Consider the following 15,392-nt stretch of genomic DNA (forward strand, 5'->3'; position numbering starts at 1 on the left):
CCCTTATTACATACGCAATAGGGAGCCTCTAAAGGACTTTGAGCAAGAGAGTAACCCAGTAAGAAGATTACTTTTGCAGCTGGGTGAAAGATGGCTTTAGGAAAGGAAGAAACTACCAGGTAAGAGCAGATCCAAGGAAAAAGTAATGAAGAGAAAAGGTAAAGATGTCTGAGTGTTGCTCTCAGAGTAGCTTACAATTTACTCGGGAAGCTAAGACAAATTCCAAATAATTATTAGACAAATTAGGATTTGATACAAATACAAATGTCCAAACAAAACATTTTACCAAATTCAAGGAGCTATTAATGACTAGCATTCGCCCCTTTTGACCATGGGAATAGCAGAAAGCTCTGGAAGTTAAATCCTAATAGGAACTGTTAGGAAAAAAATCTGCCCAGAGGTATAAAGTAGAGACTGCTAAATTGTTACTCACTGAACTGTCACATAAACAAAACCAATGGAAAAAATAATAATAATAAATTAAACTCTCAAAACAACAACAAAATCTGCTTTGTATTGTGTAAGTAACATTAAAAATTCACAACTTGGGGGGAGACTGACGGGACTACAAAACATCTTGATGCTTCCCAGCGTTAGAACAGATTGCAAGAGAATTTGGAGCAGAGGAAAGGGATGTTACTAGGGTAGGGTGGGGAGGCTGTGTTGGGGAGGATTGTGCAGTGGGAGCAAAATCACTTAGGGAAGAGTGTACTGGGCTTGAATGGAAGGTCTGGTTGACAGAACTGATTAAAGGGGGTAGGAGAATGGAGGGAGGAATCAGAGATGAGAGAGATAAATAAGCTCATAAACACGGGTTGAAAACAACCTCATTTGCTGGCTTAGAATTCAAGATGCTTCGAATGCACTGAGGCTAAGATCCTGAAGGCCCTTCACAGCCTCTCTCTCTGGGAATTCTTCCTCTCCTCACAGTCCCAGACAGCCCCAGGTTTATAGAGGAGGTGTCCAGAGGGACAGGAAGCAGGATTCAAATAAGAAGGCTGGACTTTCTAGGACTGCAGTGGAATCTGTCCTTTGTAAGAAAACCTGGCAACAACTCTCTCTCTCTCTCTCTCTCTCTCTCTCTCTCTCTCTCTCTCTCTCTCTCTCTTTCTCAACTGGCAGAAGCTATTCTTCCACTGAGAGAAAGGAAACCAAAGGGCTTTTCAATGCCCCCCTCTGCAGACCCAGGGGGCAAGAGCTGTAGGGTTATATCAGTCTCCTTCCAGATTGTAGTGATGACCAGGCAAGCCAACCAGGTCTAGAGAAGAGAGGTCCTAGGTTCAAATCTGGCCTCAGACACTTCCTAGCTATGTGAACCTGGGCAAGTCTTTTAACTCCTATTTTCTAGCCCTTACTGCCCTTCTGCCTTAGAACCAATACACAGTATTAATTCTAAGATGGAAGGTAAGGGTCTAAAAGAAAAAAAAGAGAGAGAAATAGCAGAGTGTAGTCTTAAAGTCAGAAGAGGTAGACTCAAATCTTGGTTCTGCCACTTACTAGGTATGTGAATTGGGCAAGCCACATTCTATTTCATCCTCAGTTTCCTCAAATGTAAAATAAGGGTAATACTTGGACTGTCTACTTACTATAGAATTGTGAGGAAAGCATTTGTAACCCCTAATTCACTATGAAAATATGAATTTATTAATATTAGTTTACATAAGGTTCACAAAAGCCTGGTCTTACATATCCTCTAGTTCTCCAAGACCATAGTGCAATGATGGCAAACCTATGGCACATGTGCCAAAAGGGGCATGCAGAGCCCTCTCTGTAGGCATACCTGCAGTCACTGGCCAGTGTTCATTACTAGAAAGCCAGAGGGACTCAGGGTGGAGCTGTTCCCCTCCCCCTCTCCATGCACCTGAGGACATTCCTCACGGACCCACCCTTCTGCCCAACAGCCAATGGGAGCGCTTCCTCCTTCCCCTGGGGGAAGGGGGAGGGGAACCCTGCAGATCAAGATAGGGGGATGGGGAGGGGCATAGAACAGAATGGGGGCAGAGCCCAGCATTCGGTCTCTAAAAGATTCACCATCACTACCTTATGGAATCATAAGGATTGCTGGGCTGGGAGTCAGAAATCCTGGATTTTCTGCCATTCACTTTGTGTGACTTTGGGCAAGATACTTTTTTTTACTCATTTAAAAAATTTGCTTCCTCCTTTGTAAAATAAGGGTAATAACAGTTGCTCTAACTCTCTTGCAAGGCTGAGATTCAAATTAAATAATGTATTTTAAAACACCATACAAACCAAAGATTGTAATATTACTAATAAGAGTTTATTAATTTATATTTATTGAACTGGTGGGGAAAACTAGATATAAGGGCAAGTAGGAATGGAGTCAAGTGCTAAATGATGTGATCCAACTCTAACTGTTTATGCCAATAGATCAAGACAAAATGAAATAGGGGCAGCTAGGTAGCATGATGAATAGAGTGCCAGGCCTGGAGTCAGGAGAAACTGGGTTCAAATGTAATCTCAGACACTTCCTAGCTTGTGACCCTGGTCAAGTCATTTAATTCTGATTGCCATCACTCTTCTGTCTTAGAACTAATACTAAGGGTTTAAACAAAACAAAACCAAAAAAAGACAAACGGAAATAACCTCACTGAAAGGACCCTGGAGGTTCCAATCCTGCCGGTCACTTACTGTGAGCAATTTACTTAACCACTGGGTTTGTTTCCCCATCTGTAGATTGAGGTTTGTTTGTTTTTTTAAACCCTTTTAAACCCTTACCTTTCATCATCAATACAATGCTGTGTATTGGCTCCAAGGCAGAAGAGTGGTAAGGGCTAGGCAATGGGGGTTAAGTGACTTGCCCAGGGTCATACAGCTGGGAAGTGTCTGAGGTCAGATTTGAACCTAGGACCTCCTCTTTCTAGGCCTGACTCTCAATCCACTGAGCTACCCAGCTGCCCCCTCCCCATCTATAGAAAGAGAGTTGTACCAGATGACTTTTAAAGTCTCTTCCAGCTCTAAACCTCTGATTGTATGGTCTCATGAATTCTGGTTGATTAGATCAAAAGGAAGACCCTTAAAAAGGTACATTTTCACACCTACAGATTCACCCTAAAATATCCTCTTCTCAGCTATGATCAAAATGATCTAAAGAAAAATGTGTCAATCAATAATGTATAAATTGTCTATCATGTATATTTGCCAGGCACTGTGTTGAGACTATAAAGAGAAGCAAAAAAAATAGTCCCTGCCCTCAAGAAGCTCACAATCTAACCGGGGGAGACAATAAGCAAACAAATATGTACAAAAGAGCTATACACCAGATAAGTAGAAAATAATGAACAGAGGAAGGCATTAGAATGAAGAGAGGTTGGGGAAGGTTCCCTGAAGAAGGTGGGACGTTAGATGGAACTTGGAGGAGGAGATGAGGAAGGAGAGCATTCCAAGATGGGGGACAGCCAGAGAAAATGCCAAAGCCAGGAGATGGAATGTCTGGGAATGAGGTAGGGAAGGGTAAGCATCAAGTGGAAAGACTGTTTCCTCCACTGGGTGGGGGGAAGAAGAGGAGGAGGAAAAAAAACTGGGTTTCCTCAGTGTGGAGAGGTTGCTCACTAGAAACTAACCTAGGCTCTGGTCTCCCACTATATTGGGAGCAAAGGTCTCTACTAAGTGAGTTATAACAATTCCTAGCCAGGAAGCATAGATACTATCCCCCCACCCTCAACTCCACCCCCCCTCCCTCCCACTGTTCAGATACTTTCAGAGATTAACCCTACCCGTGCTGGAAAGTCTGGCACCTCCCAGTGAAATCAGGATAAAAAGACATAAAGGCAGACAGACAGACAGATAGGTGTCTATAAATGTATAGAAGGATCTATATATTATTTGGGAGTGGGGGAAGTATATACAATAAATGGAGAGCTCTCTTTGGTTTAATAATAATCCATTTATGAAAAATTTCAAGGCATCTCCATTTGGTCCTTTACTATGAACCTTCCAGAAAGGCTAGGCAGGTATTATATCTCTATTTGAACTACTGCCTTTCATTAGATATGGGTGCCCAGAGATGCAATTCAACTTGATTAAAGCTATCCAGCCAGAGAGTGGCAAACCTGGGGTGACAACTCTGTTCTCCTAACCCCCAGTCCCAGGCTTTCCCCATTATACTCTACTAAGATATAAGGCTTTCCAGAGAAATCCCTTCATATTCCCCCACACCCAAAAGTTCATTCATTACATACGGGGTTGAGTACTAGGCATTATGGGGACATAAAAAGGAGCCCAAGATATGGGTCCATTGCCCAGGATTATTTTATCTAGTGGGGAAGACAAAGATGTAGGGTAATATCTACAGTACACAGCAGAGTCCAGCAGGAATGTGGAATCTCGGGTTTAGGGGAAGGCAGGGTGGGGTTCCCTCATGTTTTTGAGGTCCTTTTATCACCCAACCTGGAATTCTGGGCCTGAATGGAGACAAGAGAACAAAGAGTAGATTTCTCAGCCCTCCCAGGCCCAGAAAGCCACAGGAAATGTGACCCTCTCCTCTGCTCTCCATCTTTTAGTGCCCAAACTATATTTTCTCCTCCTCTTGTATTCCTCACAGTGCCTGTCAAAGGTCCAGGCTCACAGTTGACACTCAATGGACAATTGTTGGTTGAATCATTAACTTGCAAAGTCTAAGTCAGGTAGTCCCAGGAAAGATCTGATGAGTGCGATCCTCCTCTGGGTGTTGCCCAGGGGCCCCTCCAAATCAGACTCGTACTTTTTCCAAATCCCCATCAGCAGTCAATCTTACTGCCTTATTACAGTATAATTTATTTTTTTTTTTTTACTTATGTCTCAGGATAAAAACTGTGAAAGTGGAGAGTTCAAGCTGAGAAAAGGCAGGAGGCCTCAACAGTGACCCCTGTGGACAGCAGAGCAGTTTCCAAAGGGCCTAAGCTAGAGCTATCTTTTGTCAAAAGGTGTAGTCACACTGCAAGGGGACACAGTAGGGAGTAGAAGAGGCAGAAGGAACTCAGAGCTAAAAAAGAAACCTCTAATTTTTCATCCTTCCATCTGCTTGGTTATCAGAAAAGGTTCTGTGAGGATAGCAGAAGGAAGGGCACTGCTAGATGGGAACTAAACAGGTCTGTTCCTCTAGCCCTAATTTGGAGAAAATTGGGATTCCAGATAGTCTGGGCTCTGTCACCAACTCACTGTGGACCTTTGGGATAGTCATTTCCCACTCTCTGGGCCTAGGTATCCTCACCTATAGAGTTCCTTCCAAATCTAACACTCTCCAACTCACAAAGATAATAATTATAGCTAGCACTTAAAGCTAGAAGTTTTCAAGTTTGCAAAGTGTTTTATAAATATTATTTTATTTGAGTTTCATTACAAGGCTGTTGAAATGAAAACTTAGTTGACAGCTCAGTTGTCAATCAGGGAATCCAATTTGGGGAACCTTGGTCAGTGATTAGCACTCACCCAGATCCTCAAGCACAGGCTGTCTTGCACTTTGGGCATTAATAATTCAACCAACAATTATTCATTGACTATGTGAAGTTGCAGCTAAGACTGTTATATAGATGAGAAAAATGATATTCTGAGAGGTAGTGACTTGCTCAGGGTGACACAGCTAATAATTGTGAGGGATGGGATCAGAACTCAGATCTTTCTGATTTTAATTGCTTCATTTTTTCCCATTATCCTATCCGGCCTTTCCAGGCTTCTATTTCTTGAACTATAAAATGAAGAGAGATAGACCAGGTGATCATCCATCCTGGAATGTTCTTCTTCCTTTCTATCCAACTAAGAGACTGACTAAGTGACTTGCTCAGGGTCACACAGCTAATTGGTGTCCAAGACTGGATTTGAACTCAAAATGATGAATCTTCCCAATAGTAGGCATGACACTCTATCCACTTCATCACCTAGCTGCCTTACCCTTTCAAGTCCTTCCTCCTCCAGGACTCCTTCTGTCTACTTATTATTTAATTATGTCTGACTTTTTGTAACCCAATTTGGAGTTTTCTTAGCAAAGATACAGGAGTAGTTTGCCATTTTCTTCTCCTACAGATTAAGGCAAACAGAGGTTAAGGAACTTGCTCAGGGTCACACATTTAGGAAGGGTCTGAACCTAGATTTGAACTCGGGTCTTCCTGACTCCAAGCCTAGAGCTTTATCTACTGAGATATCTAGCTGCTTCCAAGTCAAGTAATAGGAGAAAATTAAGCTAGTGACCATACTACTTCCCCAACCCCTCCTCTCTGAGGGATACCTAAACAAATCTTTAAAAATTTCACCTCAATCTCGATGGGAAGTCCAAATAAACAAATCTGGCCTTTTATCTTAGAAGGTACTTTATCACTTAGACCTATTATGGGAGTTCTAAAGGGAACTGACAAGATACTCTCTAAAATCTGAGCTTCTCCATTTCTAAAGTCCTCTTATTCTATAAGTCTGACATATCTATTCTTTCCCTCATTCACTGCAAGGATCCCAATAGTTAAGACTTTTAAAAAAACTGTTCAGGCAAGTATTTTCTTTAAAAAAGTCAAAACCAACCATTTCCTACATCCCTAAGCCCCATCCAACCCCAAAGCTAAGATCAAAAGAAACTAGGTGCTCATTTTACCATCTAGCTGGGCACTGTACATCCCTCATATCCTCAGGGATGGGGAGATGATGATGACAAGGAGGAGGCAAGAACCAAAATGGTTTTGTTACTCTGAAATCAAGAAGGGGATTCTTCTGTTCCATAAACTCGGAAATTTCAAGGAAGCAAAATAGCGATGCTCGAATTAGATTCTCAACAATTCTATGAGGACTATTTCAGGATCAGAGTTGAGGGAAGCTGGAAGATTAGTGATGTTCAACTAAATTAGGCAAGCTATTTACTGAGTACCTACTATGTGTCCAGAATTGTACTAAGCACTTAGCTCAACTCCAGGAGCTTCAGAATATAAGTAGAGAATTTGTTCTGATTTTCTCTCAAAAAAAAAAAAATTGGGGGAGAAGAGAGAAAATAGCATGGTCCACTGGATAGTAAATATTCTAACCTGGGAGTCAAGGTGCTTTTGGGATTCAAGTCTTTGCTCTGTTACCACTTTTCTTCAACACACTTAAAAGTGAATTAAAATTTCTCCTGACAATATAGTTATAGTTATTTCACCCTGGGGGGGGGGGGGGAGAAAGAACTTTTACTCTGGGCTGTTCAAATAAAAAAGCTGAACAAATTTCCCTGGGATTCAAAATTGAGTTTTGGCCCCCAGGCCCATCAATATTTGTAATAACTTACATTCAAATGGTATTCTAAATTTTACAGAGCATTTTGTGATCATTAACACTTTAAGGTAATAATTACTAGTATAGTATCTCCATTTTACAGATGAGAAAACTGAGGTTTGGAGGGGTAAAATGGCTTCTCCAAGTTCCCACAACCAGTAAATGTTGGAAAGAGGATTCAAACCCAAGTTTCTTAACCTTTAAGCTCAATGAATTCTATTTCTATTTCCTCAGTCATTCTAGTAGGTCGCTCTTATGATAACTGCAGCAAATGTTTTCACTTTTTTCTATGCCTCTCCATGGTCCTAGCTAAAAAAAAAAAAAAAGGCATATCTGACACTGTTGGGAGTATTTTGAGGGTTAATATATTTTTATTTTTTAAGGCAAACAAGGTTAAGTGACTTGCCCAGGGTCATACAGGAAGTATCTGAGGTCACATTTGAACCCAGCTTCTTCTGATCTGATACTCTACTATGTCACCTGGCTGCCCATTAAAACACCTTTTCAACCCTGATATAGGCCCAATAGAAGGAAGAAAGTAAAGTATATTTTTATTTCTATGTGTATCATAATGTGATGTACCCCATAATGGAAAGAGCACTGGAGTAGAATTTAAATGATAATGGGGAGTTATTTATCCTGTTTGTTTCCTCACCTCTCAAATGAGCAAGTTGGTATAGCTAATCTCAGAGATCCCATTCAGGTCTTCATAGTCAACATTCTGAGGGCCTTTCAACCTCCAATATTCTAGATTCTTGGTTCAAGGATGACTTCCAGCTCTAAAATTCTAAATTTTGTATTCTATTCTCCCTTCTAATTCTGACATTCTATGTCAATAATGTCCTTTCCAGGTTGGATATTATATGGTTCTTTGCACATCATAACATAGTGTCTCTAAGGTCTCTCCTCTCCTCTCCCTCCCCTGCCTCCCTCTCCCCACTTCTCTCTTTCTCCCCATAACCATCCCACCCCCTCACATATACTACACGGTGGAGCTCATCCTCTGCAATCTGCATTGTGTTCATCTGTATTCATAAACTACTCATACTATTTTGATTTATTATTAGGCTTGGTTAAAGTCACCATAGTATACCAATTGATGAGGCCCAAAAAGCAGAGCTACTTCCTGAGGCAACCAGAAGGACTTTCTACCCACCTCTCAGGTGTGAATCAGTTATTGAAGAAGGAGGGAACAACCTGAATTAAGGGGCAAGTTTCAAGCACAAATGGCTAAGGGATCAGAAGTTTAAAAAAAAAGTTGAGAAAACAAAGGAAATTAACCAAGGTTCAAAATTAGAGGATAAAGGAAGTATAGATATTATCTTTGCTGAAGAATGACTTTCTTCTGGGGATAAAAGAATTTAGACTTGAGCATTCAAATTCTACTTTTAGTTAATGCTCTCCATGTTGAAGAACAGAAAATAGACTGGAAAATCTGCCCACTGACTTTTCAAACACTTTTTTCTTGCCTCAAACTACTTATAAGTAAAAAGGATATTTCCTTGGCTTATTTGTGTTGAGAAGCTAATATTTTCAGAAATGGCACATTCTTGAATTCATGTTGACTTAGCTCTTATCATGAATATTCTCTGGGACTCAGTTTTCTAATTTGCAAAATGTTGAAGGCAGGGTCTCATCATGGATTCTCAGAGTCCAGAAGGCTCAGTCACTCTCTGAAGTCGTAGAAGTTGAGGACTAAAATGATCAAACCAGAGAGTTTCTACCTTCTGAGTGACATAAAAAGGCACAAGTCTGGAAGAAAAATTTTCCTAATCCATCTAGGAGACCTTAGAGAGAGTGGACCAGATTAGGTAGTTCATCTCCCTGGTCCATAAAGGACCTCTATTGATCCTCCGTTTCCTCATCTGTCCAGTGAGAGTCCTTTTCAACTCTAAGATAAGTTCTCTTACTCTGAACCAAAGTTAGTTTCTCCTGTTTTCCCAACTCTTTTTATTTAGAGAGTTGCTTGCATCCCTGTTAAAAGGGCCATGAAGTCTCATGTGTCCAAGTGATTGGGAAGGATCAGAGCTGATAATGGAATCTATACCCATAGAGCTCGAGAGGAGTGGGGAAGTAAAAACTCCTTTGGAAGGTCTTGAAGTGGTGGTGGCTGAGACTTGGGAGGCAGTCAGCAACAAGGCAGGCCCTTTGGGAGTAGAAAAGGGCCATAGAATGAGGAATAAAGGGGTCAGTGAAGGAACTGAACGAAGCCCTTCAGCCAACACTACACAGTGGAAGAGAGAGAGAGCCTCGAGGGGAGGCTAAACCTGTGCGAGATTCTATCCGTGCAGGTGTCACGCGGGGCGCTGAAGGGCACGTCACGTGCCCGTGGGCGGGAACCTATTCGCTAGGAAAGCGAAGGGCGGAGAGCGCGGGAGGGAACGCGCGCGCACACACCTGCCGCAGGTGAGTCTGAGCGGCCGGGAGAGGGAGGAGCCTCCGCGCGCAGGTGAGCTCAGTATAGTTCCTTGGGGAGTCGGAGGGCTATGTCGCGGAAGGAAAGGGAAGAATTGCTATGGCTTTGTTTCTTTGTTTATTTTTGCAACCGGAGGAGCGCGGAGTGGGTGGAGTGTGTGTCTCCTACAGCCACTGGGGTCCTGGACTAGGAGCAGCTGCAGGTTCAGCCTTCCGGGCCCCGGTGGCTCCAGCCCTCTCTCCTGAGAACATTCCAAGCAGCGCTGACTGCGGCGCCGGCAGCGGCCCTGGGTCCGTTCGTTATTTGAATAGGACAAAGGAACCGCCTTGGTCTGATTGGACGGACAGACGACTCTGGGGCGGGCAGCTCCTGTCACTCCGACCGCGACAGGGGCTCTGGTTGGTCTGGGAAGCTAGGGGCGTGGCTTTGGCGTTCAGATAAATAGCGGGGGCTGGGGCCGGCGAAGGCTCATTGCTTTGCGCGGTCGGGTTCGGACAGGGCGCGCGGTGGGGATGGTGGCAGCGCCTCTCCGAGCGATGTCGACCCGCTGAACGGAGACTCCCCTTTCCTTTTCCTCCTTCTTCTCCCACATCGCGGCTGCGGGCTGTGGAAGCAGCCATCCCCACCCTTTGCTCACAGCCTCCCACCCTTCCCCAAATCCCCCAGTCTCTCTCTCTTATCTCCTCCACCTCGCTCTCCCTACCAAGTCTCCCCGGTGCCTGCGCCGCGCGGTGCTGTGCGTGTCTATGCGCCCGGCAGTGGCAGGAGGCGGTGGCGGCTGGTGGTGGTGAGTCCCTCCGGAGGAGTATGGAGTGCGCCCTGGACGCTCAGAGCCTCATCACCATCTCGCTGCGGAAGATCCACAGCTCCCGGACCCAGCGCGGTGGCATTAAGCTGCACAAGAACCTCTTGGTCTCCTACGTGCTCCGCAACGCGCGGCAGCTCTACCTGAGCGAGCGCTACGCTGAACTCTACCGGCGGCAGCAGCACCCATACTCGGGCGGCGGCGGAATGATGATGAGCTCCGCGGGTGAAATGGCCGAGTTCAGCCCTCTCCAACTTCCCGGAGACCCGGAGGAACGGGATCCGGGGGCCCGGCAGCAACTGCACCAGCTTCATCAGCTCCACCTCCACCACCAGCAGCAGCTGCAACAGCACCGGAGCTGCGCCGCTGGGGCGCCCGCGGGAGGAGCTAGCGGAGGCGGGGGCGCTGGGGAGCTGTTGGAGCCCGTGTGCGCTGCGCTCTTGCCCGGCGCGCACCACCGGGAGGAGACCTTGGCGCTCCAGCCGAGCCCTTCCCCACAGCAACAGCCGCCGCCGCCTCCAGCCTTGTGTACCCGAGACCCTTCCTCCTCTCCTTCCTCTTCCTCTTCCGTCGCTGCTTCTTCTGCTGCTTCCTCCTCCACTGCCTCCCCTGGCTTCTACCGGAGCGGTGGTTGCTGCGCCCCGGGCGGCGGGTACCCGCTCACCTCGGACTTCGGTGGCAGCCCGCTCCCGGTGGCTGGAGGAAGTCTACACTGTAGCAGCCAGACCACCGTCCTGGACCTGGACACTCACGTGGTGACTACAGTGGAGAACGGCTACTTGCACCAAGACTGCTGCGTTTCAGCGCAGTGCTCCTGCTGCTGCGGCGGCGGGCAGGGCGCCCCGGGACTGGGCCCCGCAGTGCCGGCCCCGACCGCGCTGCCAGGCACCAAGCGCAAGTACTACCCTGGACAGGAGGAAGAGGAGGAGGGAGGGGAACTGGGGGGAGACCCCCCCGGGGGCGGGCCCCCCTTTACCCCTTGCAAGCGTGCTCGCTTTGAGGACTTTTGCCCAGAGTCGTCCCCGGACGCTTCCAACATATCAAACTTGATCTCGATTTTCGGCTCGGGATTCACGGGGTTAGTGAGCCGGCAGCCGGACTCGGAGCAATCTCTGAACGGGCAGTTGTGCAGCAAGCAGGCTCTAGCCAGTCTGGGAGCCTGGACTCGGGCCATCGTGGCCTTCTAGGGATCAGGGGAGCTTGGGATAGAGAGTGCCCGGCCACAGTTAGGGGTGCGGGAACAGTGGGAGACAAAAGACTAGGGGAAATGGGGGAAAGAGGGGAGGGGGTGCCTGGGGAGTTATGGGGTGTTCTGTGGGGGAGGAGGGGAGACAGCTAATGTTTTATAAATTGTAAAATAAAAATGTAAGATCTTGGACTTTATTTTTGCAGAGATAAAAAGCGCCTATTTAAATATTCTTTGTGTTTATCTTTCTCTTTTTAATTGTATCGATTGCAATGGTGAACGGTGGAAGAGGCAGCCACGTGAGGCGAGGGCTGCTTGCTACAAGAGGAAATTTGGGGGGAAAGGCGGGATACAAGCCCTGCTAGGAGGCCAAATATTCTGCCTAGGCTCTGATGCTGACCCTGGTGAGGGAGAGTGCCCTGGGTTACCCTTAGGGGCACTCAGGTTAAGGGGGAAATGGAGGGAAGATTCATCATATCCCAGGAAGGATTAGTGTCTGATCAATTCCACATCAAAGCTGTCAGTTCTTTAAACTGAATTCAAGAACCAGCTGAGAGGAAACAGTACTGGAAGGGTAAGAGGTGGATCTAAATTTTCTTTTTCCTCTTGAAATTTTTTGGTCCAAAAGGGGAAAATTATAGAAAGAGGAATACCTTGAGGAAGGCTTCCATTTAGCCTATGCTTCCATTCTTGGCCAGCCTCTGACTGTAGTTGGATCTCTAGTATTTTCAAAGGGAAGGTAGAAATAAAAAGCATTTCAACTTTTTATTGCTATTTTTTAAACACCCTTCCTCACCCTCTTTCTATGTGCACCTTTCTTCCTTACCTCTCTTTCTCCACAACTGTAATTCTGGGGAGAATAAGAAGAGGAGCTTTTAGTCTTCCCTGACCTTAGTTCTTTCCCAGAAATCTTTGGTCACTCCCATGACCTGGACACTATGTTTGGGGGGGGGGGAACAAGGAGGGCATGCAGACTAAACTACATTTCCCATCATGCACAGTACTAAGGCCCTTTATTTGGGCTTAATTTTCATTCGAGAAGGAAAAGGAGGAAACTTATCCCTTCACCTAGATCTGTCACCCATCCACCCTCCCCCACACTCCATGGAAAAGCCAGGAAAAGTAGTCGACTTAGAACTTTTTCTTTTAACCAAGTCTCTGGTCAAGTGTGGTGTGTGTGTTTATTAAAGTTTAAGTGTTCTGGTTTCAGCCTTCAATTGGATTTCATAAAACCAGCATCCTTTGGTCTTGTGAGGAATACTGTCCTATAGTCTTCAAGTATGTATCAATATTTTGGGGGGGTTGTTTAGTTTAAAGACCTTTTGTTGTAAAAAGGTGGGTTTTTGGGCAGCCTGTCTTACAGGCCACACTCAACACTGTGTGTCCTCACCCAAAAGTTGCTAGTTTGACACACATCCCCTTCACTGCCCTCTCTTTGTTCGTATCCTTGTATTTTGTGCATATGAAATTGTATATCACCGGGTAAAACTGTTCAGATTATTTGTTTAAATTTATAATCTTAATAAAAAGTCAATTATATGATGACTGTGCTTTCTTCTTCAGAGCTACTTTGGGGAAGGGAAAGATGGGATTGAGGTAACAAGTCCTGAGAAAGGCCACCCATGCCTTACCACCTCATACAGTCTGAGAAATAACCATATGACCATGGAGGACTTGGAGTTGGGCACAAAGTGCAGGAATGACTTCGATAAGGCACTTCTCCCTGTTTTCCTTTCCTTCCCACCCCCCACCCCCAGTATATAATATTGGAATGTCAACCATGAGGGGGGACCTTAGCCTCCCATCTAGTCCAACCTTCCCATTTATAGATCCTCATCTGTCTTTGAGATGAAGCTGTCCCCATTGAGCCCTTCTCTCCTCTCCTCTCCCCTCCTGGGGAAGGAGGTCTCCAAAGTTTCCATCCCTTAGAATAAAAAACCCAGACTAACATCTCCAGCCACCCAAATAAAGAAGCCCACCTGACCTCTTCCTCAAGGTTCAACCATAAGAAACATAGTATATATAGGGCTGAAGTGATGGGAGCTCTTGTTTGACAGTTTACTGATTCTGGCTTTAAGGCAGCCAGAGCTAAGTCTTGGGGAAGCAGGGATGTCATCTAAAAATAAATCCCATCCGAAGGTCACAACAAGAAAATGGATTCCTAATCTGTTTCTTTTCTTTTTTTTAATAAGGGGGGGGGGTGTCTATGTGAAGAAAACAAATGAGGAAGGATGGTTTGGGCTCCAGAGGCAGAGGCTAGTTTCTGCCATACACTTCTCTTTCCATTGATGCATCCTCCCCTCTTTGACAGTAACTTGGGCAAGTTTTCTAAGTTTAGTTATCACTGCTCTGTGCCACTTGGTGGTGTACTGATATATGCATACATACATACATATATATATATATACATACATACATACACACAAATGTTTTCTTCATCTCTCTCCTTTCTTCCCCTTTGCCTCCACCCCAAAGTATGAAGGCACTAAAAGCACCCTTCTTTTTACCACATATGATAGAACAACAGAATGGGGGGGGCGTTTAAATGCCAAGGTCCCAAGTCTTCCAGCTAGAACCAAATGAATACATATCTGAAGCCCTTTGCCGCTGTTTGGGGTCGGAGCTGGCTGTATTTCCAAGGGGGAGGGAAACTGGGTGGAAGAATGGGGGGTGGGGGGAGCGTGAAGAGATCCGCAGGCAGCTTTCCCTCCGTCACTCACGCTCTCTCTTGTGTGCTTTGCCGCCCTACTCAGGGCGAAAGCTCTCCCCGCGTGTCTCTCACCTTCACCCCCAACCCTAAAGCGTGCTCTTCCAGCCCCTCCCCTGCTGCAGCCGAGATTTCGGCCCCGCGCAGGAGCGCGCTGCTCCTGGAGGATGGCTTCCCCGCCTGCCTTCGTCCTGCCCTGGGCGAAGTTGCCACCCGTCCTCCCCAAGGTGCCGAGTCCGTGGGGGGCCGTGGGCACCTGAGATCGAGGAGGAACGGGAGAGAAAGGGGGCGATTTTACCCTGGAACCATAACTTTCTCTCTGCCCCCTTGGGAAGGATGGGGGAAGGGAATCTGATACCTTTTCCCCACCCCGACCACCACTTTTTTTTTTTTTTTTTTGCAAGTCCGTGGAAATATATATAGTGAGATATATATTTTATTAAGCTCAACCTAACCCAGATAGGGACCGTGTGGAGAAGGCGAAGCCAGTTGCCAGAGCTCCCCCTAGTGCCCATTTAAGGGAAGTGGAGAGAGTCTCCGTTCTAAGAATGGGGGGAAGATTGGAAATGGGGGGCCGGGGTTTGCAAAGAGCTCTCTTTCGGTATACGGCCTTACTCTAGGCGAAGTTGATCCAAACGAAAGTCTGTCCTCAGCCCTCCATCTCATCCAAGGGAGGAGGAAGAGACCTCCCTGCTGGAGCTCGCATCCCTCTTTTCCTGATAGGGGGCAAAGAACCCGATGGGGAAATGGGAAGAGAAACAGATGTTTCTCCTCTGCGGACAGAGCGAGCCCTAATTATGATTCGCGCCTCTTTGTTGGGATATCCAGGCCACCGAGATGTGGGCAGAGGATATGAATAGCCAGAGAAAAGGGGAAAGGCAGGGACAGAGAGAGACCAAGAGGAAGACAGCAAAACACCCTGAACACCTACTATGACTCCCCTGCAAAAAAACAAAAACAAAAACAAAAACCAGCTTCCTTCACTCATCTCCTCTCTGAATTCTCTCTTCTTCCCTATCAGGGATTGGGGTTTTCAGGTTGGGGGAAGAGG

At 46.0% G+C, this 15,392-nt stretch overlaps 1 protein-coding gene across 1 annotated transcript; it reads left to right on the plus strand.

The window, feature by feature from the left end:
• The first annotated feature begins 10,003 nt into the window (after positions 1–10,003).
• Positions 10,004–11,697, plus strand: IER5L (immediate early response 5 like). The gene has a single exon (XM_044661338.1). It carries the CDS (start codon positions 10,451–10,453, stop codon positions 11,633–11,635), a length of 1,185 nt encoding a protein of 394 aa, XP_044517273.1. The 5' UTR covers positions 10,004–10,450; the 3' UTR covers positions 11,636–11,697.
• The last annotated feature ends 3,695 nt before the right edge of the window (positions 11,698–15,392 follow it).

Source organism: Gracilinanus agilis, chromosome 2, assembly GCF_016433145.1.
Source record: "Gracilinanus agilis isolate LMUSP501 chromosome 2, AgileGrace, whole genome shotgun sequence".
Classification (NCBI taxonomy): domain Eukaryota; kingdom Metazoa; phylum Chordata; class Mammalia; order Didelphimorphia; family Didelphidae; genus Gracilinanus; species Gracilinanus agilis.